Raw genomic sequence first — 24,336 nt, 5'->3', positions numbered from 1 at the left:
TCCTCGGCGTCGACGTGCCCGAACCTCCTGATGTTTCTCTCGCTGGCATTCGATCCGATGCTGCTACTCTGAGCTGGACTCGTCCAGCCAGTAATCGACCAGTACAAAAGTACACTATTCAAGTCAATGGCGTTCATGGTTCGTCTTACTGTCAAGATATACATCCAACCCACGAATGGGGTGAAATGGCACCTGACTAATACAATTGGCATATAGTTGGTGATTCACCTGGAAATGAAGTCGCAATAACTGTTACTGGTCTCAAGCCAGATCATTTTTACAATATAAGGGTTGTTGCTGTCGGTCCGAATAATTTTCAGGCCGGAAGTAAGGTCCTACGCCTCCGCACTTTTGGAAAAGATGGCAGACCTCAGTTGGGTAACTCGCGCTTGCCTACCAGCTTTGCGAACAATGACCACCCTCACCCCAAGAATGGGGACGAAGATGACGATTCGGATTCGCAAAAGAAGCCTCCCGTTCCAACGGTCGAAGCGGCCCCAGTCCTTGATGGCAACAACGCGTCTACGTCTGATGTCACCGCCGCCGTTCCAAGCCAGCGACGAAACACGGTCAACCGACGACACTCACCATCCGTTGCTAGCATGGATCAACCTCAGATCAAACTTCCACCCGTGGATGGCCCGGAACTGTCACTTGACGAACTGAACCGCCGATTCGAGTCGACTAGGAAGGAAGTCGACGAAATCCTTGCCCAGTATGCAAAGGAGGAAGCCGAACTTCAGCAGCAGGAAGAAGAGCTCAAACAGGAGAAGGAAGCCAAAAGACAGGCTTTGAAGGAGAAAGAGGAGCAGACTGCGCAGCTGAAGGCCAACGTTCGTACGACCATGGAGCAGATGCGCGCGGCAGAGAAGGAGCGAGCGAAGAAGGAGCAGCAGCTAAAGGACAAGGAAAATAAGAAATCCAAAGTCCGAGATACTGCTACCAAGCTCGAGAACGACATAGAGAGGATGAAGAAGGAGCGCGAAGGTTTTGAGGCTCAGAAGAAGGAGTTGGCAGAAAAGAGAGATCAGGATGGCCAAGACCTTGACGATTCCAATGCGGAACTACAGGAAAATTGCGCGGGACTGGAAGCTGAGCTTAAAGAAAAGGGAAAGCAACTCCAGGATCTGAAGGCTACCCGAGAAGAACTCCCTGGTGCCGACGATGAGCAGTGGAAGGAGAACGATATCATCGTACGAAAAGAGTGGGATGCGAGGAGAAAAGAGTTGCACAACCAGCTGGTTGCAGAGACGAAGAAGCAACATAATCTGGACCAGCAGATTAGGTATCTTAGGGAGGAACTGCAACATATGGGGCTCTATTACAACAACCAGCCAGACCCTACTGCTTTGGAGTTCGAGCCCTCGGCAGCTCCTCAGGACCCCAGAGATAGTGGAAACTTCGACTCGCTTTCTCACCTCAACTCGCCACCGCACAACCAGTTCGCACCACCCGACGACTCATTTTCTGGCTTCAGTCGCGCAGGATTCGGTCAAATATTGTTTATGGACCACAATGCGGCTGACAATGCCGACGATCATCAGTCAGAAGCCGACTTCAGGGCTAATGCCGGACCTCTCAGCCCTACTGCCCATTCTCTTATCCCTTCAGGTATCTTTGACGAGACATTTGAGGATGCTGCCGAGCATCTGCCAAACCAATATTTGCCAGAATCTGTTACAGCTGCAGAAGAGGACAATCCGCAATCGCCGCTGTCATCGGATGGACGCTCCCTGAACATGTTCTCCAGCCCTCACGGCTCATCTCACAACTTGCCCTTTCCCCAGTACAATGACATGGACTCTCAATCGCTCAACATCAACTCATCTCCCCAGCAACCGCCTCTCCCATCAAGTCACAGACTTTCTAGTTTGCTGTCTAACTTTCAACGCAGTAGAGGGCCAAAACCAGCAGATGTCGAAGGACCCGCGATTGGCAGTCTCAAGGCGGGCCAGAGCCAATCATTCCCACGAAGCACTGATGATCATGACATGTCCGGCAACAAGCGCAGAATAAGTTTTTCATGGATGAACAGGAATTCGGGAGCAGAACCCAGCAGGTCGAGCATGGGCCCTACATCTAGGCCGTTCTCTGCCCGAAGGCTCAACCCATTTGCCAGCAGCGCCGGAGCCCTCACGGGAGACAACGAATCCCCAGACTCACGGCCTGCGTCGATCGCATCTACCGATCTCCATCGACCTTCGACCGACAGTGGCTCTATCTGGAACATTCCTGGTGATTTCTCCATGCTAGCCAAGAACCGAGTTTGGTCGCCAAATGAGGGACGTTGGCCTTCGAGGAATCCATCTCGCCGACCTTCACTTGGTGCAGCCCCGACCGCACTCGAAACGACACTTGCAACAGCCAACGATGAAATCCTTGACGACGACGACTTGCTCAATCCTCAAACGTCACCTAGCCAGGTGGGTGTCATCGGATCGCGTCCCCCAAGTCACCGAGCATCAATGAGCCGAAATCTCAATCCAGCGGCTCCCACTTTTAGGACACCTTCTTTCTTCAGCCGCAGAGATAGAGATGCGAGTCCAGATAGGAGTTCCAAGAACAGAGAGAAGCATGGTAAATCCAAGGAAGGTCGCACGAAGGGCATGGAGGCTTTGACCCCCACCATTGAAGTGCCGCCGAATCCTGATGATTCACCAACAAGCCCACGGATGTCTCGTGACGCATATTCTGTTCACACGCAAAACTCAGTGTCAGAGTCACATGAGTCTCTGGATTTGGGCATGACAGCCTCAAACTCAACGACGGATAACAATACTGCGAGCCACAAGGATGCCGATAGCAGTGTGGTGAAGAAGCTGTTCAGAAAGGGAAGCTCAAGCAAGTTTAGCACGCTGTCTTCCAGACTGAGTAAGGATTCTGTCCTGTTTAAGAAGGGCCCTGGTAGTAGCACATTTTCTGAAAAGAATATGTCGGCAGAGCACCGCTCAAGCATTGGTGATGCCGACGATCTTGAGGAAGATATGGCTCAGCTTGGCCGCAGCTACGACAGCATGGCTAGCAGCCCGTCGATAGGCCAAGGCAGTTTTCGATCTAAGGATGCACCTAAGGAGGGCCGCATGGGAGCATGGCGATTCTCAATGAAAAAGAAGAACAAAGAGCCTGTCGCGAAAGAGAAGGAAAACATGGAAAATGACGGGCTCGCAGATGAGTAGAGAGGCATGGACAGCATTCACATGCCGCGTACAGTAGCGAAGCGTAGCATAGCAAAGCAAAAGATCATGTGTTGGGATTGTTGGTATATAGCAAGATCATAGCATGATTATTCACAGAACTGATAATCACATCTCAATCGTTGCACTTTTTGAATACATTTAACTTTACATGTTCTATGGTGACTTTAGTGGTATTAGATGGAAGGCTTAGGGGGAAGTTCAGCCACGTAGTGACATTCCCAGCTTATCCTGGGTGACCCGCTTTTGGCCATCATGGCACTTGACACGTGCAAGGAGCTTCCTCATGCTCATACTCATGCTCATGCTGACTGCAAGCAACAACGTTTGATCATCTTCGGAGTATTGCAAATAGTCAATGGCTGAGTCACTGTTATAATGAATGGCAACTATCAAGAACCTTCAGCCCTAGATGCTGGTGAGTTGGTGGTGAAGCTCGATTACTTTGTTCCTCGGCGGCTAACCCTCCTTGACAGTCGACTACAATCCGATCGACCACCTCAACCTCCTGTTTTCACACCCCTCGACGATATCATCTATAAGTGAGGTGTCAAAGTCTCTACAGAACCACCAAAATGCGCTTTCGAACGACATAGTCACTCTCGAAACCACCCAAGCCTATGGCTCCGACTCAAGCCTGGAGCGCATGCAGTCAGCGCAAGCTGAGCTTGCCCAGCTATTCCGAAAGATCGAGACGGTGCGCTCGCGTGCGATTGAGACTGAACAGAACATCACGTCGATGACGGCTGACATCAAGCGGCTCGATGGAACGAAACGCAACCTCACGTTGAGCATGACTGCTCTCAAGCGGCTGCAGATGCTAACCACAGCTTATGAGCAGCTCAGGGGCTTGGCCAAGACGCGCCAGTATAGGGAATGCGCAGGCCTTTTGCAGGCCGTTCTGCAGCTCATGAAACATTTTAACAGCTATCGCAGTATCGAACAGATCGCGACGCTGAGCAGAGGTGTAGCTGAGCTGCAGCGCGAGCTCCTGGAACAGGTTTGCGAGGACTTTGAGATGGCATTCGCCAAAAGCGAAGTTGGTGCGCGAAGGGGTATGCTCGTCGAAGCGTGTCTCGTTATGGATGCCCTTGGAGATTCCGCTAAGTCCCGTCTTATGAATTGGTATGTCAATACCGAGTTGCGAGAGTACCGACAGGTATTTCGTGGCAACGACGAAGCAGGCAGCCTGGACAACATTGGACGACGATATGCTTGGTTTAAACGAATGATGAAGTCCCACGACGACGAGCACTCTATGATCTTTCCACAACATTGGAGGGCTAACGAGACATTGGCAGCAGCCTTCTGTGATGGTACTCGTGATGACTTCAAGGGTATCCTGGAGCGGAGCATGCGACGGACGGACGGTAATAGGATCGATGTAAACTTACTATTGAGTTGTTTGCAGGAGACGTTGGACTTTGAGCAGAGTCTCGAAAAGCGATTCGCAACGACTTCACGAGCCAGTATCGACACGCTCAACTCTGTTGAAGACAGGGCGCACAGTTTTCATGGCATGATTTCAGTTGCCTTCGAGCCGTACCTGAGCCTATGGGTCGAATCACAAGATAAACAATTGGCAGCAATGATACCAAGATATCGCAGCCAGCCGCTTATACCACCTGACGACGAGTTCTCACCACAGGCTGTTATTGCCTCGGCGATCGAGCTGTTTCACTTTTACAAACTCACCCTCTCACAATGTGCCAAATTATCTACCAGCGAGCGTCTCCTCGATCTAGCCAAAATATTGGCCAAATATCTCGATGAATATGCCCAACAAGTATTGCTACATATACTACAGTCCGGCGGTCCTCTAGGTCCTCCACTCCAGGACGTCGTGCTGGTGCTAAACACGGCTGACTTTTGGCACATCAACACCAATCAGCTGGAGGAGAGCATCAAGAAGCGAATTGACAGCGAGCTCGTGTCCAAGGTTGATCTCTCATCACAGTCGGATGCCTTTCTTGGCGTAGCGAGTGCATCTGTTCTCGCTCTAGTACGCGCTGTCGAACTTGACTGCGAGGGCGTTTGGCGTGAGATGAAGAATACGAACTGGAGTACTATGGAGAGCGTTGGTGATCAGAGCTCATACGTGGGAGAGCTCGTAAAACATGCTGATGGCAAAGCTGCCGAGATCTTGGCCATTATCTCGAAACAACAATATGCCAGAGCCTTTTGTGACAATTTGGTGGAGCATCTGGCGACAGGGTACATCAATAGCATTATTCAATGCCGACCAATATCCGAAGTTGGCGCCGAACAGGTAAGTTGGCCCCGCGCTCGAGTCAGGCGTGTACTAACAGTGGATTTCTAGATGTTGCTTGACAAATATGTTCTCACCAAGGCGTTTGAGAAGTTGATCATGCACCATGCATCACTCTCTGAACAAGATGCTCCACCATCGAGCTTTGTACGGAGAGTTCAGCATTGTATGAATCGACTTGACCCATTGCTCAAAACTCTTCAAGTGCGCCCATCGCCACCCGAAGGTTTGGTACAAGCGTATCTGATTCATATTGGCGATCGCTCGGATACCAACTTCAAGAAGATACTGGATCTCAAGGGAGTTCGAAAAGCGGACCATGGTCACTTGATAGAGCTCTTTGGCATTCATCGTGACAGCACGACTAATGATAAGCTGGTTGCCAGCTCACCCTTGTTGACACCTCTCATGACGACGATGAGCTTGGGCAACACTGCTAATCTTTCCACTCTGAACCCGTCCGTAGCTTCTGCAGTCAGTCCCAGGTTCGAAGCCGGATCACTTGGTGAGAAGCTTCTTAGCGCAGCAAGGGACATCAGCCAGAGCAGCACGAGCACAGCAGCACAGACGGGATTAGAAAAGGCGACAATTAACGAGAACTTGCGGAACTTTGGCAAGTTCTTCAAGAGAGACATTGGATCTTTGGGAGCGAGATTTGGAAAGCGAGATGGCAGTGTTGGTGCAGAGGAAGGACAGCGATAGAGTGTATAGACAGACACAGTTAGATCAACTATGGACGTCATGGGTCCCTTGCTTTTTCAATATGCTTTCAACTTAGACCATGTTCCATGATCATGAGGAATCAATTAAATAGGTTCATTTGGCTTCTTTGATCGCCGCGGTATAACTCAGCTTTGTCATGCCACTTGATCTACTGATTGATAAAGAAAGGCAAATGTATTGGTTAGTAGTGAAAAAAATATCTGATCAAAGTCAAAAAGTCATCCAGCAGCTTCCAACTAAACATTCTGGCAAGGGTCATCTCCACACCAAAAACCTCCCCGTTGGCTTATAAATCCACTACTTAGAGCCGTGATCCAATCATATTCTCTCCTCGAAATTGATTCCATATCGCCCGTCGTGCTTCAAATCTGCATTGACTTGCCTCGCCTCGCATTGCACGTAACTATACGTCTAGACTCCACATCTCAAACCACGTTGACGCTGATTCCGAAGCCGCTCCAAGTTTACTTGACCGGTTTTTTTTTTTACTCTTTACCGCCCCTCCCTTGTACTAGACAACTTATTTGACATTGCTAGTCTGCAGTGGCGCTTTCCTGTTCCTGTTCCTGTCTGAATAAAGAACTCGCGACAGCCCGCCTTTTTTTCTCTTTCCCTCAACCTCCCCTTACAACACCGCCAAACTGTTCTCTTCAACCTTTAAACGTGTTACTCTTCGTTCAAGCGCTGGCCTATCGATTGCGGCAGCGGCAGCTACATTTCAAAAAACAACTAGAAAACCAGCCATCGAGTTTGGTGTAAGGAAAATGCACAGCAAGGTTGTCAGTACGTTTTACCCCTCCATGGTCGCATGGTGAACCCCTCATGCCCCAAAAATTTACGGACAAGGCTGACATGGCTTTCTATAGTTATCGGTTCCGGGCCTGCTGCCCACACGGCTGCTGTCTACTTGGCACGAGCCGAGTTGAAGCGTGAGTAGAATAATTGCCAAGATATCGATATTGCAAGACTAACACAAAGATAGCCGTTCTCTATGAGGGTTTCATGGCCAACGGTATCGCCGCTGGCGGTCAATTGACCACCACCACCGAGGTTGAGAACTTCCCCGGTTTCCCCAAGGGTATCATGGGAGGCGAGTTGATGGTAAACTTATCTCAAATCCTCTTAACACCGAGAAACTGGACTAACACCACTTTCCAGGACAACATGCGAGCCCAGTCCGAGCGCTTCGGCACAGAAATCATCACCGACACCGTCGCTACCCTCGACCTCTCTTCCCGTCCCTTCAAGTACACTACCGAGTTCTCCCCCGAGGAGACACACACCGCCGAGACCGTCATCCTCGCCACCGGTGCCTCAGCCCGTCGTCTCAACCTCCCCGGTGAGGACAAGTACTGGCAGAACGGTGTCTCCGCCTGCGCTGTCTGTGACGGAGCCGTCCCAATCTTCCGCAACAAGCCTCTCTTCGTCATTGGTGGTGGTGACTCCGCCGCCGAGGAGGCCACTTTCCTCACAAAGTACGCCAGTCACGTTACCGTCCTCGTCCGTCGCGATGTCCTCCGTGCCAGCCGAACCATGGCCAACCGACTTGTCAACCACCCCAAGTGCACTGTCTTGTTCAACAGCGGTGCCACTGAGATCCGAGGTGGTGAGGATGGTCTCATGAGCCACCTTGTTGTCAAGAACAACAAGACTGGCGAGGAGAAGGTTCACGAGGCCAACGGTTTGTTCTACGCCATCGGCCACGACCCCGCCACCGCCCTTGTCAAGGGTCAGGTCAACATGGACGAGGATGGTTACATCAAGACCGAACCTGGTACAACATACACCAACGTCGAGGGTGTCTTTGCCGCTGGTGACGTCCAGGACAAGCGATACCGACAGGCCATCACCAGTGCCGGTACTGGATGCATGGCTGCCCTTGAGGCTGAGAAGTTCCTTGCTGACCACGAGGACGACGAGCGAGCCGACGAACGACCCAACCCCAACTAAAAATAAAAATAAACCACATAGAAGCTTCAATATAGACTTGCCCCATTTTAGACATGATATAGAAATCTACATAAAAAGCATGAGCAGTCAATAGACTTTCAATCTAATTCATTCAGCGTTCATTAACGATATTTTTTACAATTTTGGGTGCATCCATGTGCCATTTCCTAACTCAGGATTTGTATTTACTATTTCATTACTTGTATCGATTATATTCTTGAACTACACAAGATTACGACAAACAACTTTTTTCTGCCAAACCTAGGACAACAGCATCATAATGTTATCCTGGCTGGTTCATGGTATCATCATGTATTCTTTCCCTAGTCCCGCTCCAGAACTGCAGGAGGGGTAATCTCGTTACCGTTGAGCTTCTCAAGACCCTCACCACCCTAAGAATTGTTAGCGAAAGAGTCTTTGCATATGTTATGTCGAGGACTTGACTTACGTAGCTGATCAGAGGGGACACTTCGACGCCGACATCGGCCTTGTCACCAACAACGATGGCGCCGGCAGCCTCAACCCAGCGCTTGCCCTGGGTCATGATATCGGCCTTGCTGGTGTCAGGGTCGTCCTCGCCAGTGCCAGGGGCGTTCTTAAGAGGCGAGAATTCATCCTCACGCTTGACCTCAAGAGAGGCAAACTTCTCGAGGGACAGGAAGGGGAAGACGTCAAAGACAAACTGCTCGAGCTTGATACCGTTGGGCTTCTCAGGCTTGACTGTCTCGCCGCTCTCGAGATCGGCAGAGGGGATCTTCTTGCGGGCGATGTGGTGGGGAAGCTTGTGAGCCCACTGGGGAATAGAGTCGAGGAAGCGGAAAGAGTAGTAGTGGTTGACGATGTTGGCAGCACGGAACCGGAGGAGATCAGGCTGCTTGGGGTCGGTCTCCTCGGCAGTGGACTGGTTGATCTCGGAGTACTCAACGACATCGGGCTTGCCGTTCTTGGAGAGAATCAGACCGACGGACTCGGTAGCGTTGCGCTTACGCACGACCTTGGTAGCAATGTCGACATCGAGAGCGGCAGAGAAGCCAATGAAGACGGGGTCGGCAACCTTGACAAGGCAGTTGTCAACGCAGTAGGCGTGGATGTGCTGGATGCCACGCTTTCGCATATCGTCGACAACACCAGAAAGAACAAGAGCATTGTAGAGACCACCGTTTCCATCAGGAGCAACAGCAACCTTGCCCTTGGTCTCGAGGAGAATCTTGCCATCGTTGGAGATGCAAGGCAGAACACCCTGCTCGAAGATCTTGACGTTCTCCTCGCTCAGGCCAAAGTAGTTGTTCTCCTGGAAGAACTTCTCGGTGGGGCCTCGAGTAGGGCCACTGGTCATGACGTACCAGGGAACAACGGCGTTTGAGCCCTTCTTAGCAGCAAGCTCCTGAATCTTGACGATTCGCTCACCCTGAAGCTGGAAAAGAGACTTGTGGGAGGGAAGGCCAATGTCGTAGCAGCCCTTGGGGGCAGAGCTACCCAGACGAGTACCCTGGCCACCAGCCATGAGGACAACGGCGACCTGACCCTTAGAGATGAGGTCAAGACCGGAATCGTACCACTTGGCAATATCATCGGCACTGGAATCGAGGATACTGGCGGTGGCAGATTCGGGAAGAGGCTCGAGGCGGTCGGGCTCATCGCTGGTCTTGGGAGGGTTCAATGCGCGGTGTGTGATGTCGTTGATGTGGGAAGGGTCGAAGCCAGAAAGCTGCTGGTACAGAGTTCCTCGCTCGGCGGAGGACAGAGAGTCGTAGAAGGTGAAGACTTGCTCCTGGCCGGCCTTTGTGTACTTCTCCTTGAGCTCGTTGAGAGCCTCGGGAGTAGGCTCAGCAGGGGCGTCAGAGCCCTTGCCAAGGTGAAGCGCTTGCTTGATGGCCTCCATTGTGATGTGATGTATAAGTGGTTTTTTGGGGGGTTGCGGTGAGAGCGATCGAAGCTTGTAGACGAGTGTTTGTCTAGAAGCTAACAAAAGACAGAAGATGGGAGAGATGGGGAATGAGTTGGAGAGAAAAGAGAAAAAGAGGAATGAAGTTGGAACAATGGGGGTGGGAGATGGGAGCTAAATACGAGAGGAAGAAAGTCGATCTCGGAAAGAACCTTACACAAGACCAGTAGATGGTCTTCGACTTTCCTTGTGGTTCTTGATGTCGTACTTTCCCTTTCCCTAGCAACGTACCTCCCAACACGTTTACTTAGCTTACCTCTTTCTTACTACGCTCTTACCTTACCTTACCTGTAACGTCGTTTACTTCACCGTACCTTGCTTGCTTAGAGCTCCCCCCCAACGCTGATGCCCCTCAGCTGCCCCGCCGACTCTAGGTCCAATTGAGCTTGGCCGCCAATTGGAGGAGGCGATGAGCGGATGAGGGGCCATCGATCCTCTTCCTACCTCATGCCTGGTGCTGGTGCTGATGCAGAGGCTTTGCTGAGTGCCATAGCGCCCATGTTGTTATGCTGGCACCTCCTATTCGATCATTCATGATATGTTTCATGCTACATGAATGCGTACGTCAGCTCAGCAAAATAGGACAGATAATCAGAGAGATAGAGAGAGAAAGAGGCCCTAGGATAAACATACTAAGTTATGGTGTCTCAATTGTATTTCAGACATCGTATTCATAGCTCTCAAGAAAGAACAGATCCATACAATTTCTTCAGGGACCAGCAGGGTTCGGGTTCTTCAAGTTGTCTCACTACCCCACCATGACATTGAGATGAGGCCTGAAGCAGGGCTACAGTGTGGCTGTGGCGGCTGACTGAGATTGTCCATGTCATTGGATGGATCAAATATGCTGAAAATAGCATCACATCGAATGCTGGGACACACCCGGGCATAGAGCTCCTACAACAATTACGGCTCTGTGGCGAATGACTCAGAACAATCTTCACGCCATGCTCATTGAGACGAGTCTTCCATTATGAAATTAATACCAAGACCAAGTCGATTTAATCCTATTTCCACGGTCATATACCAACAATGCCAAAGACGGTCTCCGAACTGTCTTAGAACCATCTACGCGTCGTACTTCATATCCAACGTACTTTTTTACTTACATTAACAGGCGAGACATCATGACGAGAGGCAAAGACACACAAGACGCTCACATCCAAGAAAACGTCGCTGATGAAGAAACAAACGACGGAAATGATGTCCCAAGCTCACCACCCCAGCCAGCTACCTTTAAAGGGCGTCTTCAAATGAGTGACTTCATGTTCAAGTCAACTGAGTCTACAGGCAAGGGAGAACCCCCTATTCGAAGATCACCACGATTCAATCCATCAACGTCTTCTGCCATAGCGGCGCCTACACCAGTAACTACAGTAAAGAGGACGAAAAAGAGGGAAGCGGAAGAGAAGGAGAATGACAAGCCAAAGAAGAAACGAGCACGCCCCAGTTCTGGATACGCGCCACCCTCAACGTACGCCCATCTCCCTGGTCTGCCAGATGCCATTGCCGACAACCTCCTCGTTCTGTTTATCGGTCTAAACCCGGGAATACAAACGGCAAGAACTGGGCATGCCTATGCTCATCCATCAAATTTATTTTGGAAACTTCTCTTCTCAAGTGGTCTTACTCCACGTCTCTGCAGCCCGACAGAGGATCGTCAGCTCCCCGAGATGTACTCAATGGGATTTACCAACATTGTTGCCCGACCAAGCCGCAACGGGTCTGAGCTTAGCAAGCAGGAGATGGACGAAGGTGTTGAGATTCTTCACGAAAAGTGTCGCAAGTACCGTCCCGAGTCTGTATGTGTTGTTGGCAAAAGCATCTGGGAAAGTATTTGGCGCGTGAGGCATGGCAAGCCTGTTGGAAAAGCTTTCAAGTATGGCTGGCAGGATCAATCGGAGAACATGGGCGTCATTGAGGGTGAATGGGAGGGATCCAAAGTGTTTGTGTCGAGTAGCACAAGTGGTCTTGCCGCTACGTTGTCGCCGGTTGAGAAAGAACGAATATGGGCAGAAATTGGAACATGGGCAAAGAAACGCAGGGCTGAAAGGGAGCTCGAGAAAAAAGGCAACAATTGATAGAGTAAACTTAGGATCGTATATGTTTGCTGAGCCAGGCGCTTACTTCTCTACAGGATAACATTTGACAATAATAGTGATTGGTTCTTATATGTTATGTTGTCTTACTCGTCTAGTTTCGACTTTTGACATGCCCGGCCCTTCTTACAGTTCAAAGAAAATCTTCCCAACTCCATTACGCCAGAAGCCAAAGCGTCTACAGAGCCCAGCTTTTACTTGCATCGCTTCTCAACCACATTAGGACCATTCTCCTCATACTCCTTTCGCGAGATCCACATCTGGTGGAATGTGCCCAAGCTGGCAAGGATGCTGCCACCGATCCAGGCACCGAATCGTCGCTCGCTCGTAAGACCTGCGGCGTGGATCTTGATCTTGAGACCCGGGTACATGGCCATCAGTTCGGTATTCAGGCGGTCGTTAAATCCGTTGATCAAGCTAGTGCTGCCGGTTACAACGACATTAGCGAGTAGGTTGCCACGAAGATCGACATCAACCGCGTTAAGAGCGGCACGGATGAGCTCGGGAATAGTTTGTGTCTTGTTGAGGCGGTCAGCCTCGGGGATGGGGTATCCAGCATTCTCATCCCACATGCCCTCCGTCACTCGGAATCGCTGCTCGCGCCACATTTGGTTGTAGCCGTCGGGCATCTCAAATACACGGCCTGGTTGTGTCTTGACATACTCCTCATTGCCGGGAACACTGTAACGGCCAGGGCCACGCCAGACCTCTACCACGGACTCTTTGAATTCCGTCAACACACGCTCCTCTTCGTAGGCGCGGAAAGAATCTGTAATCGAGTAGGGGAAGCTTCGTAGTCGGACTGAAGGAGGTGACAGAGCATCGACTGGTGTCTTGTTCTCAATCATGAATGTGGGCGTCAGGTCGACCTGGGGCTCTGATGTCTCGAAAAGAGATCGAATCTGAGAAGAGAGCCAAATGCCGCCAACAGGAGACTTTTGGATGGAGCGCTTCAGAACCATGCCATCGTGAATAGCAGTGACTGAGGTGTTGGCGCCACCAACATCAATGACCAGTGACGTGGCCTTTCCAGCAGCAAATGCTGCCAACACAGGGGTGCGGCTCATCCAGAAAGCAGGGCAACCCCAATTCTCCATGATAATCTCAATAGCCTTCTCACGAGCCTTGGGCGTGTTCCAAGGTGCTTCAGTGACCAAGAGAGGGTTCTCGCCCAAGGGCTTCTCCATCGACTCGGCTTCGGCGTCGTCCATAGCTATATCACCCTCTCCATCTTGACCTTTCGGCCTGGGGTCGTCGTTGAGACCATTCTTCGAGGGAGGTGTCTGTCGTTCGGGTTGGAGTCGCTTCACGAGCATGTTCTCCCAAATTCGAGCTGCAACATCCCAATCTTCCACGACGCTGTCCTTGTTCATGTAGTTGCGGACTTCGTAGTTCTCGCGAGGGACGAGGCACTCATCGCCAAAGAGATCGCGGGAGTTGTCGCCGGTTACATGGCCGTAGAATGACGGCAAGATACTCTTGGGAACGTCTTCGCCAGCGAATCCCGCCCGAATTGAGCAGTATCCGGGGTCGAGAACAAGTGCGGAAACCTCATCTATGTTAACATCAAGTTAGTGGAGATCCTTATGGCGGGCTGACGCGACATGGGGGAGCTAAAGCAGCGCGTACCTCCTCCGTAGATGTCGGTAGGCTGCACCGACGAGGAAAGTGGTTGTTGGGCCATTATTAAAGCTGTGAAAGAAAAAGTCGCTGTTCGGAAATGGTGGAGGTCAATTGAATGATTCGGCGCAGAAGATCGCGAGGATGTTCGCGTTGGAACAAAATTCAGCCTTGAGTTAGAGTGATTGGGAAGAAAGAGCAGACGCCACATTATGTCGAGGCTGAACTGTGGCCGTGCGGAACCCCCACCGGACCGCGGGTCAACTTCGGTGGGGCAGGCTTGCTATAAAATTTCGCAGATGGCCTCTCAGAATATTTTCTCTTTCCTTCACACATGGAGCGCGAGTTCCATGCTATAATCATGATTGTAAGTACACAACTTTTGCTACACAACCCTCTTTTCCTTTGCCTATATGATGAGCTCGCATATCTCGCTTCAGAACCGCTGCGATTGACACAGTTCGCTGTGACTGATTTAAACTGCCAATTCTCTGACCCTAGTGCATTGCATTTCTTCACTATATCTTCACTTAGCTGTCGAAGCATTGCTAACTGAATTAATAGAAGGTATGATGTCTATACGATATTTGCGCCAGGCCGGTAGGCCTTTAATACAGTCAATCTCCCTAGCTTCAAGTGCTCGTTACTTGCAAGCATCAAACTGTGGTGGCTCCTTGACGAGAACAGCATGGAGCCCACAGAGTGTGGCAAGCGGGAGGTGTCTAGCTACCTCTGTTGCTAGATATGAAGATAGCGTTTCACCTTTCAAGCAACAGCGCCGGACTGAGCTTTGGGCGGAGCAAGAGGAAGAGGATCCCCTCTTCACAGAGACACATCCTCGCCTCGTGAACCGAGCAACGCGAATGTCGGTGCCAGGCTTCTATGAAGCTTTCAACAATAGTCATGATGATTCTAAGGATGTCACCGTCTGCGGCCGTATCCGATCTAAGCGAGTTGTAGGAAAGAACCTCATCTTCATCGATATTGTGAATGAGTTTACGCGCCTACAAGTTATGGTCAACCGGTCAAAGTGCATGGTGGATGAAGAGGACAGAAGATTAAAGTTCGGATTGTTCAGAAGTTTAATAGAAGTGGGCGACCACATATGTAGGATCCCTAATGCTTATCCTGTTGTATCCCAGATGCTTACAGTCTGGCAGCGATCACTGGTATCCCGACTCGTACTAAGGCCGGTGAGCTCACCATTGAGGCCAAGGCTCTCCCCGAGCTCTTGTCTCCTACTATGGAGCAGATTCCCGAGAAGCTCACGGATCCCAAGACGAGAATGCAAGAGCGCCATGTTGATATGTTGGTGAACCGTGAGGCGATCGACGTCTTGCGTCTTCGTGCCGAGATCACAAAGTACATGCGCGATTACTTCCACTCCAAACGATTCCTTGAGTTCCAAACCCCGATCCTGGCTCAGAATGCTGGCGGTGCCGTTGCTCGTCCCTTTGTGACCAGGGCCACCGAGTTCAAGGACAAGGACCTGGCACTCCGTATTGCACCTGAGTTGTGGCTCAAGCGTCTCGTCATCGGAGGTGTTGATAAGGTCTTTGAGATTGGTCCTTCGTTCCGCAATGAAGGCGTCGACGCCACACACAACCCCGAGTTCACCATGTGCGAGTTCTACAGCGCATATACCAACTTGGAAGACCTGATCAAGGAGACTGAGGAGATTTTGTGCGGCCTTGCTCAGCACTCTCAAGATCTTATCTCCACTGAGCTGACAGCCCTTCCTCCCATTGACATGTCTCGCTTTGTCCGCCCCTTCAAACGAGTTGAGTTTGTTCCGGCACTCCAGGAAGCTCTTGGACTGCGTCTGCCTAAGCTCTCATCACCACATGCTTTACCAGAGGTGCTCGCCATCTTGAAGCTCGCTAACATCCAGGTCCCTGGTGAAGTGCCTACATCATTGGCCAAGCTGCTTGATCGTTTGGCTGCCATCTATTTGGAACCCATGTCCTTCACGGAGCCCGTTCTTATTATGAACCACCCTGCTTGCATGTCACCACTGGCAAAGAGCTTCGTATGCCCCGAGACTTTCCAGCTCGTCTCTGCTCGAGCAGAGCTTTTCATCGGTGGTCGCGAGTTGGCCAACATGTATGAAGAGGAGAACGATCCAGAAGCCCAGAGGCGCAAGTTGTTTGAACATCGACATCTCGTCAACAAGGATGATGGCAGCATTGCTATTGAGCTTCCCGAGACACCAGAAGGGGAAATAGTTATCCAGGAATCACAGGACGAGCCTTTTGAAGACGAAGATGGCGATGCGGCTCCTCTGGACCAGAGCTTTGTCAAGGCCCTTGACTATGGCCTGCCTCCTACCGGTGGCTGGGGATGCGGTATCGAGCGTATGGTGATGTTGTTCTCTGGTGCCAGCCGAATCAGTGACTGCCTCAGCTTCGGTACCATAAGAAACGTGGTTGGACTCTCCGCGACCGAAGAAAACAAGAAGGACAGTTCCGAGGAACACAAGGCCGATGAGGAAGAAAAGAAAACGGGCATCGAGGGCCAATAAATCTTGACACTTGTACGAATAGTAGACCCTAATCATGGGAACGATGTATGATGATAGCATTGTATAATACTGTAGCAATAGCTACACCAAAAGGCCTTGAAGAGAACAAGAAGCAATTTGTCTCATTCCACCAGTACCAAATTACCCACTTGTTGGACAATGGCTAGCACATGGCGAAAGTGAACCGTCACTTGCGTTGATGTTATTTGGCACACTTAAAATATGTACGAAGAAGAAATAACACTATCTAAATCAAGACAAAAAAACAAGTCTAGGAAACTTCAGATGTCTTCCACCTAGGCCACAAGTTGGAACAAGCTGCTGCCTTTCTTGGGAGAAGACATCTCCTTGACCCAAGACTGAACAGTCTCATCACTTAACGACGAGCCAAAGTCAAAGCTATCGGGCAGCTGCTTGATAGCAACGCTCGAGGTTCGCTCGCAAAAGACAACGGCGACCTTGATGTACTTGTCAGCAGGACGCTTGAAGTAGTCGGAGCTTCCAGCGCCGTTGTTCATGTGGAAAGTGCTCTTGCACTTGTCATCACCCGAAGCGAGGACTTCGTAGATGTCAACCTCACCACAGCCAGTCTTCCAGCAGCTGCACTCGCTGTACTGACCAGTGCGGGGGATACGGCCATTGAGGGCCCAGAGGGCGGGCATGTCGCCGTTGAAACCGTTGTCGCCGTCAAAAGGCATCTTGAACTGGAAGAGGAAGATCTTGTTGGAACCGGAGAATCCCTCTGCTATGTGTCAGTGAACGTTAATAAAGGATTGGCCAAGGGAGACATACTGTATGCGACGTCTTGAGCACGAGAGTAGCCGCAGCTCTCATCGCACTTCTCGGCACTCCAGATGGAGAATTCCTTGTTGGAGGGGATATAAATATGCTTCAGGACCTTGGGAGAGGAGGAGCCACCGGTTCCCTTGGCGTTGAGATAAGAGAGGGAGTTACCCCAGGTGCTATTAACTTGGTGAGCATTCGCCATATTTGAATAATGCTAGATCATTGTGAACTCACTTGTCAAAAACACCGGAACCCTCGCCACCATAGTTACCCAAGAACATGACATTGTCGGCAACTCGTTGCTGGGCGTTATAGTAAGAGGTACGCTTCCAGTTTCCTCCAGAAGAGCCAGAGTACGAGTTTGTCTTGGAATCATCATCCTTCTTGGGACTCTTGTCGGATTGCGAACCGGCCTTGGGAGCCTTCTTCTCTGCCTCCTCAGGCTTGGATGCAGTCTTGGATGCCTTGTTGGAAGGAGCACCGCCAACAGCGGGGGCAACCTGTGTAGCAGAGCCGCCGTACCAGTTGTTCTCCCAGGACACTACCTTTCCATCAATGGTGGCAGTAACCCAGTCTCCGCGCTTCTTCTTGCGCTGTTCGTGGAGATGACGATGGCCGTGGACATGGGGAGAGGGCGCAGTCTCGGTGTCACGCTTCTTCTTTCTCGAACCGAGGTTGTAAACGGCGAACTCCTTGAGCTTGAAGGGGCCACGAATGTGAACAGAGAGCTAACGGTCTTTTGTTAGATCTTACTCTTACTAGAGATATTGATGAGTGATTGTTGACTTACATCCTCACTAAGGGGTCCAAGAGCACCATCGTATGAGACGGACTCTCTCTGGCAAGATCCATCACCACCCATCTTGCTCACAGCCTGGTAGCTACCCTTACCAGAGAATCCTTGATAAAGGATCTCCTCAATGGCACCGCAGAACCAGTTACCGCCCTCGTTGACGGCGTTGCCAGTGCATTGTTGCGTAAGGGCCGAGGCAAGGCCAGCATAAGCCAAAAAGGAGACGTTGGAAAGCTTCATGGCGTTTTCAGTATCCAAGATATATCACCGCGGCTTGTAGATATTTTGAAACTTGTTTTCGAGTATCTTTGTTTCGTAATAGTAGTGCAAGGAGCGAATGCTTCGGTATGAACTGTCTTTCAAAGAATGGATCTCAAAAACATCGACAGTCTAGTCGGTTTTAAGGAACGATCAACAAAAGGAGTGTATAGCGGTTGTGAACCAAAGTGTTGTAAAGAGCGAATGATTTGTGTTTCAGCACCAACCTCGAGCAGGAACGTGAGTGACCAAAGTGAAGCTTCCATCCATCATGAGGGTGATGGCGATATTAAAGGAAAACCTCCCATAGTCTGGGCATCACGCAGGCCCATCTCCTCTTCCCAAAGGAGATTGAACGCCATCAACGCCTAGCTTGTCCCCAAGTCTGGGCGGTAGATCTTAATTCTGTTCCTGGCTCAACAGGACCTTTGAGTGACAACTCGGATGCCTCATTGGATGTTATTACCAGCTGTAGCCAAGATCGATAGTGGTGGTGGTGCGAGCATATTGTTTCAGGGCACAACGAGACCGGACTCTTGGCCAATCGAAGAGTTGAAATGACTTGTTTCCAATAGTTAATCAAGACGACGGCGTGACCTTGCTGAATTTGGCATGAAGCAATCACAAAGAGCCACGCTTTGGCGCGTAGGCGAATGGCGCAGCAGTCTTGGCTTCAAAGCAGCATTGTTTGGGAGCATTTGGTCTAAGGCCAAGAGTCTTGACTAGACGCCGAGATGCGCTATGTAAGATTAGACCTAACAGACAGTAGGGCATAGTTGAATATCTGATGTTGCTTCGATTCGTCTTGTGACTGTCTTTTTAAATACCTTGTCGACAATGAATATGTGTAACAAGATCTCGAGGTATTCAACCAAGTCTGAACAAGTGCTGTTCGCCTAAATAACAAAGCATGGCAGCATATATTGAGAATGTCTGATTAAGAAACCCATGAAAGAGAGGTTGGGGTAGGGTGTGATGACTAGGCGTAGCATCCCTGAGACACCAAGAAGCCGCGTCAAAGGCCAACGCTTGTCTTGTCTTGGCTTTTCTTGGCGGGTCCCCTATTTCGACTCCTAAAAACCAATGCAAATGACGATCATGTCTTTGTTATTTTAATGACAATGAATGTATTTCAGGAATGCCCACGTGCCGTCTGACGGAAATGCGCCATAATCGAAGAGGAGATGTTCCAGGAAATGCATTCACAACAATGGCTGAAACAGTCTTGACTGGCAATTGTCCATATTTCTTTGTAGTCACATGGGCGAAAGTTGAAAGAAAATTGAACCTCTGTGCTTATTCGTGAGCCGAGGTTTTCTGGTATTCTGCGTTTTGTATCGAAATCCAGAGACACTGTCGGTCTCTCCAATTATCTCCTGCTCTTCCTGGTATATAGGTGCTTTTTTTTAAAAAAAAAAAAAAAATTTTTTACCATGACAAGTTGTCTAGTCATCAAAACCACCCCATTCTCCATCATCACCACTGTCATCGTTGGGCTGTAGTTTTCTCTTCTTGCTTCCCTCGATAGCACCAAGACGGTTGTTCTCCTTGCGTCTATCGTAACCACTCTTGGATGAGATCTTGGACTTTACACCGCTTCGTCGGGCCTCATTACCTCTCTCCTTGAGTTTCTTGCGGTCCGCCTTGCCAACATTTGGCAAAGCATCGAGCAGCCATTTTTGCACACCAGCCTCGTCTCCCGTCTTTCCAGCCTGCTTCTCGCTGACAGCAATCACGTTGGCAACCATCTTGACAAAAGGAATGTCTTCCTTGGTATAGAAGGTGACTGCGACGCCACCTTCGCGACCAGCACGACCTGTTCGTCCAGCGCGATGGACGTAGCCAGCGCTGGATCCAGGTACATCGTAGTTGACAACGCCGTTGACACCGGCAAAGTCCACACCTCGCGCTAGCACGTCTGTTGTGATCAAAATCCAAATGTCTCCGGCGCGGAACTTGCGCATGATGGAAGATCGAGCAGAGTCTGTGAGACCGCTATGCAGAGCAGCAATTCTTGCAGCGCCACCAGCCTCGAGAGGAATATCGTACTGCAACTCTTCATGCAGAGCAATCGCTCTGTCGATAGTTTGCGTAAAAACTAAGAAAGGGGGTCGTAGCGGGGGGCCCGAATCATCACTGGCTGTAGGGTGTAGCAATTGACGTAGGGCAAGTAGTTTACCTTGCTCCGATGCAGTGTAGATGAGCTTGTGAGCAATGTTTGGCACGGCTGTATCCTTGAGGCCAACGACCAACCGAACAAAGGGTTTGGGTGTGATATCCAACGACTGCGCCCTTGCAATCAACTTCTCTGTGACCATAGACTCGATGTTTGATCCCATGGTAGCAGACCAGAATGATACTCTGAGGTTGGTGTTTGTGCAAGCTGTCCAGTCAGCCATCGTGGCGTCCCGGAAAAGAGGGTCAAGGAGAACATCAGCCTCATCCAAAATCAAATCTCGCACAGTAGGAAGGACCTTTTGTGTGCTAGGAGGCCCAGAGGTGAGAAACTTGAATAGAAGGAAGGGTGTGGTGACCAGGATATCAGCCTTGGTGATCTGCTTGGGCTTGTCATCGGAAGGTTTCTCGTCGCCATCCTCTGATTCTGACTCCTTGTCCTCTTCGTCTTCAGAGCTGTCCTCTGCCATGTCTACCTGTTCGGCCGATAGTTGAGTGTGCTTCTTCATCGACACGACCCTAAGGCTGGTGCCCTTAGCCAATTTTTGACCTTCGCTGACGATCTGGTGCACCAGTTCTCGAGTCGGTGCAACAATAACTGCTTCAAGCTCATGGATGTCGCCGGCATTTTCTTCAGAGCGCCTGCGCAAGATATTGTTGATAGCAGGGATCAAGAAGCTGATAGTCTTTCCACTTCCTGTAGGAGCAATGGCCAGGAAGTCGACGCCTCCGTCCAATCCATCCTCGTCCTTCAATGCCGCTTGGGGGTGAACCAGAAGAGGCAAGCTACCCATTTGAACTTCAGTAGGAACTCGGTATCCTTGGAAAACAAGGTTGTCGGCGACCTTGTCCGAAAGACCGTAGGCATTTCGAAGCTCGCCGAAAGAGTCCAAGGGCTGTGGGAAAAGCTGCTTCTTGTCATCCTTCTTGACTTCGACGGCGGCCTTCTTCTGCTTCTTCTTGCTCTTCTTGACCTTGGACTGGTCTTCAGTCTTTGAGAGTAGAGTAATCTTGAGTCGATGCGATCGCAGGAGCTGGCGACACTCGTCCTCGCTCAATAATCGAGATGATCGTGTAGGTTTCAGCGCTTGGACAGGTTCTTCCACTTCGACGGGTGCTTCGGCGACGGGCTCAGGCTTGGGGGCAAAGAAGTCGACCTCGGGCAGGTCTACTTTAGCCTCGGGCTCGGGTTCATTCTTTGTTCGCTTTCGCTTCTGTCCGCGGACTTGATCGTGGTACAGCTGAGGGTTCGTGCTAGTGCCAGCAGAGGGAAGCTTCTGCTGAGGGTTGAAGGCATTTTGGGAGCCCTTTTGGGTCTTTTTGGTTCCTCGCGATAGGAGCTTTAGAATATCCATGGTGAATAGTATTGCGCTGATACGCGTGACAGGAACAGCGAGCGTGGATTGTGCGATGCAGTGCGATTCGGAGGAAAATCTGCTAACAATTGGGAAATGGATTAAGAAATTTTAGTGGACCCATGTTGACTTGATGTAAATCGTAGGTCGGATAGTGGGGGTGGGGAATTGGTGTGGCGCAGTTACAGCCACAGTCGAGATCACCGCCACAACTCAACGGGTCGATCGTTAGGTGATCGATCAGCTACGTTAGTTAGTGGGCACCATGGCTTAGACGTTGCAAAACAGATCAACATCAGATGCGCTATATCGAAAATCCCCGAAATGTTGGAATCTGTGCACGTCTTTTTCTCGATAACATCTGGAACGACACTTCATGGTTGATCCCCCTGTTAAAAAAACGTTTTTATCCAATAGTCGAGGTCAAGATGATGAACTTAATGTCGATCTTCGTCATAATCATGTCCAACTTTTGCTGCACAAGGTTGACGTCACATCAGCAACCAGGATAGCCAGCAATCAGGATTTGGGAGGTTCGAAAACATGGAAATACATGAAACTTGGCTTTTCACAACAGGAATTTGTACTGTATGTCTGTATCTGTACCTTTTTATGACTTGCATTCCCCATTTCTTCTTTCTTTCCTCTAATCTGAACTGACCTGACCTATATTCAATCAACATCACCACATATACACTTACAAGTTACACCACAAAATACCGCCATTATGCCGACTATGCTTGGTCTCACCAACGACCGCTCTACTAACGGTCTCAATGCCAACGAGAGCAAGTTCGGGGGTCCCTCTAGCCAAAGGGGAATGGAACTCACCCCTAGTCAACAAAATGGCAGCATCGTTTCTGGCATTCAAGGATCCGATTTCTTCAACGGAGGCGGCAAGCAGCAAGAGCACGACCCGGATGAAGAATCAGACGAGGAGAACCTCAAGACAATCAAGGGTCGCAACCTCTCCGCTGTCAAGGAGATGGAGACTCTCCTCTGGCGCGCGCTCTGCGACAAGCCCAAGACGGCCCTCAAGTACATCGCCAAGGACGCCGTCATGTCCAACCGCTTCCTCTTTGGCGACCCCACGCCTCGCACCGCCGACTCTGATCCTTCTCTGGAAGAAGAAGTCAAGCACTGTGAAGAGTGGCTCGCCTACAAGATGCACGACCCTCAGCCCGTCGAGATCGGTCTCATGGCTGCCGCTATTGGATACAAGGTCACGCTATTCCGCCAGCTCGATCAAGGAGACGGAAACTTTGGTATGCAGACTGTCCAGGCCACCTGCTCTAGTTCCTGGAGACAGCTTGCCAGCGGAGACTGGGAGCTTACCAGTATGTTTGCCGGTTAATATAGTGGGTTGACAACTTGGACGATTGCATGAAATTGGATTGGCGTTAATAATGTATGGAGTAATGGCCTGGTGATTCGATGGACTATTATGAACTGAGATATATGTTGTTATATAAAAATATGAGGGTTATTTACCTGCCACTTATGTGCAGTATAATATACCTAAACAGATACTGATATTAAGCTTGTAATGGAATTTAACCCAAGACCTTGAGAGAAACTTTAATTAAGTAGCTAGCTTCTTTTAAAAGACTTTATAAAGTTTATAGTGATATGGCAAGTGCTTTTTCAGTCTTTAAAAGTTAATATAACTTGACCTTTCTAGTATAAACCTAATAATCCAATAATAATAATAGGTAATAATAGGGTCAGTAAGGCTATAAAGCTATATAATATAAGATCTCAGTAGAAACTTTATATCCTTATAAGTTCTATATATAGTAAAATAAGCAGTAAGCTTTAATCATATAACTCTTAAAAGTAATAAAAGGTAATTCAAATACTTAAGCTATAATTAGCTATTTTTAATTAATTAGATTTAATAAAGTTATAAGAGCTGTTAAAATAAATTAGCATCTAGTAAATATATTAGCAAGTATAAAGTTAAGTAGTAAAATTCACATTTATTACCTCTGGGGGCTATGAAGTATATTTATTCTACGAGTATTCTGTTATACCTATATAAGGCTTGAAACACTGTTCATTCCCATGCTCATTATTGTAACCTCGTCATTCTTTCTTTTTGCTTTCTTCGGCTTCTTAATTATACCAGCTTATTAATCGTCCATGATAGGCTTGATGCTGATCTCATAGTCCAACAGTTTCCCCGTGCACTTGGCGTCGCTAATACCGCTCTCGATGTACCGTATAAACTCGTCACGGATATTTCCAAACACATCTTCATTGTATAGGTGTACCTACCGCAGATGAGTGATTGGTCCGTACTTTAGTATGAACAGCCCTGAGATCTGGTCTTTGTCCTTCAGCGGCAGGGCCACAACGAATTCTCTCAGTGACATTGTGAAGAAGTCAAAGGAGGAAATGTTATTGATCCTGTTGGTGTGGCTGTTCGAGTGACGTAGCGAAAACGAGAACCATATGGGTGTGGTAGTTCCCTTGGCGTGATTACGGAGATGGCTGTCGAGAACGTGCTTGACATGCTCCGAGTCGAAGTTGAGTTTATTCTCTGGGAACAGACCCTTCTCTGAGGCCATGGGAATCTTGACGACGCTCTGGTATGGGTTCTTGTTCAGCGACGAGTCTGTGAATGCCTTCTTATAAGGCAACTCGTC

At 49.6% G+C, this 24,336-nt stretch overlaps 9 protein-coding genes across 9 annotated transcripts; 5 read left to right on the top strand and 4 right to left on the bottom strand.

Annotated features, from left to right (window-relative positions):
- Window positions 1–3,347: 3,347 nt before the first annotated feature.
- On the top strand, window positions 3,348–6,384 carry EDB82DRAFT_491035 (Vps53-like protein). Its single transcript, XM_025726022.2, has 3 exons — window positions 3,348–3,612; window positions 3,671–5,463; window positions 5,515–6,384. Exons 1-3 carry the CDS (start codon window positions 3,573–3,575, stop codon window positions 6,163–6,165), a joined length of 2,484 nt encoding a protein of 827 aa, XP_025588300.1. The 5' UTR covers window positions 3,348–3,572; the 3' UTR covers window positions 6,166–6,384.
- Window positions 6,385–6,721: 337 nt separating this feature from the next.
- EDB82DRAFT_92975 (uncharacterized protein) lies at window positions 6,722–8,272 on the top strand. Its single transcript, XM_025726033.2, has 4 exons — window positions 6,722–6,969; window positions 7,053–7,115; window positions 7,169–7,287; window positions 7,345–8,272. Exons 1-4 carry the CDS (start codon window positions 6,951–6,953, stop codon window positions 8,134–8,136), a joined length of 993 nt encoding a protein of 330 aa, XP_025588301.1. The 5' UTR covers window positions 6,722–6,950; the 3' UTR covers window positions 8,137–8,272.
- A 1-nt stretch (window position 8,273) lies between these two features.
- EDB82DRAFT_92985 (nucleotide-diphospho-sugar transferase) lies at window positions 8,274–10,399 on the bottom strand. The gene is made up of 2 exons (XM_025726044.2): window positions 8,585–10,399; window positions 8,274–8,528 (listed from the first exon to the last, which is right to left on the bottom strand). The coding sequence occupies exons 1-2, from the start codon at window positions 10,016–10,018 to the stop codon at window positions 8,460–8,462; spliced, it is 1,503 nt and encodes a 500-aa protein (XP_025588302.2). The 5' UTR covers window positions 10,019–10,399; the 3' UTR covers window positions 8,274–8,459.
- A 328-nt stretch (window positions 10,400–10,727) lies between these two features.
- Window positions 10,728–12,241, top strand: EDB82DRAFT_491029 (uracil-DNA glycosylase-like protein). The gene has a single exon (XM_025726055.2). The coding sequence runs from the start codon at window positions 11,209–11,211 to the stop codon at window positions 12,160–12,162; it is 954 nt and encodes a 317-aa protein (XP_025588303.1). The 5' UTR covers window positions 10,728–11,208; the 3' UTR covers window positions 12,163–12,241.
- Window positions 12,242–13,982, bottom strand: EDB82DRAFT_491021 (actin-related protein 4). Its single transcript, XM_025726066.2, has 2 exons — window positions 13,810–13,982; window positions 12,242–13,735 (listed from the first exon to the last, which is right to left on the bottom strand). Exons 1-2 carry the CDS (start codon window positions 13,862–13,864, stop codon window positions 12,375–12,377), a joined length of 1,416 nt encoding a protein of 471 aa, XP_025588304.2. The 5' UTR covers window positions 13,865–13,982; the 3' UTR covers window positions 12,242–12,374.
- Window positions 13,983–14,134: 152 nt separating this feature from the next.
- EDB82DRAFT_552228 (uncharacterized protein) lies at window positions 14,135–16,312 on the top strand (the record flags this gene model as incomplete). Its single annotated transcript, XM_065609585.1, has 2 exons — window positions 14,135–14,907; window positions 14,943–16,312. Coding segments are annotated over exons 1-2 (1,908 nt in total), but the record flags the coding sequence as incomplete, so codon positions are not given.
- Window positions 16,313–16,617: 305 nt separating this feature from the next.
- EDB82DRAFT_425888 (putative TOS1-like glycosyl hydrolase-domain-containing protein) lies at window positions 16,618–18,140 on the bottom strand (the record flags this gene model as incomplete). The annotated part of the gene is made up of 4 exons (XM_025726088.1): window positions 16,618–17,063; window positions 17,114–17,283; window positions 17,342–17,835; window positions 17,898–18,140. 4 exons carry the CDS (start codon window positions 18,138–18,140, stop codon window positions 16,618–16,620), a joined length of 1,353 nt encoding a protein of 450 aa, XP_025588306.1.
- A 1,342-nt stretch (window positions 18,141–19,482) lies between these two features.
- Window positions 19,483–21,958, bottom strand: EDB82DRAFT_491017 (ATP-dependent RNA helicase ROK1). The gene has a single exon (XM_025726099.2). The coding sequence runs from the start codon at window positions 21,686–21,688 to the stop codon at window positions 19,604–19,606; it is 2,085 nt and encodes a 694-aa protein (XP_025588307.1). The 5' UTR covers window positions 21,689–21,958; the 3' UTR covers window positions 19,483–19,603.
- Window positions 21,959–22,277: 319 nt separating this feature from the next.
- Window positions 22,278–23,361, top strand: EDB82DRAFT_491013 (uncharacterized protein). The gene has a single exon (XM_025726112.2). It carries the CDS (start codon window positions 22,416–22,418, stop codon window positions 23,040–23,042), a length of 627 nt encoding a protein of 208 aa, XP_025588308.1. The 5' UTR covers window positions 22,278–22,415; the 3' UTR covers window positions 23,043–23,361.
- The last annotated feature ends 975 nt before the right edge of the window (window positions 23,362–24,336 follow it).

Source organism: Fusarium venenatum, assembly GCF_020744135.1.
Source record: "Fusarium venenatum strain MPI-CAGE-CH-0201 chromosome Unknown EDB82scaffold_1, whole genome shotgun sequence".
Classification (NCBI taxonomy): Eukaryota; Fungi; Ascomycota; class Sordariomycetes; order Hypocreales; family Nectriaceae; genus Fusarium; species Fusarium venenatum.
Note: the sequence above shows the minus strand (reverse complement) of the source record. Positions and strands in the feature narration are given on the sequence as shown.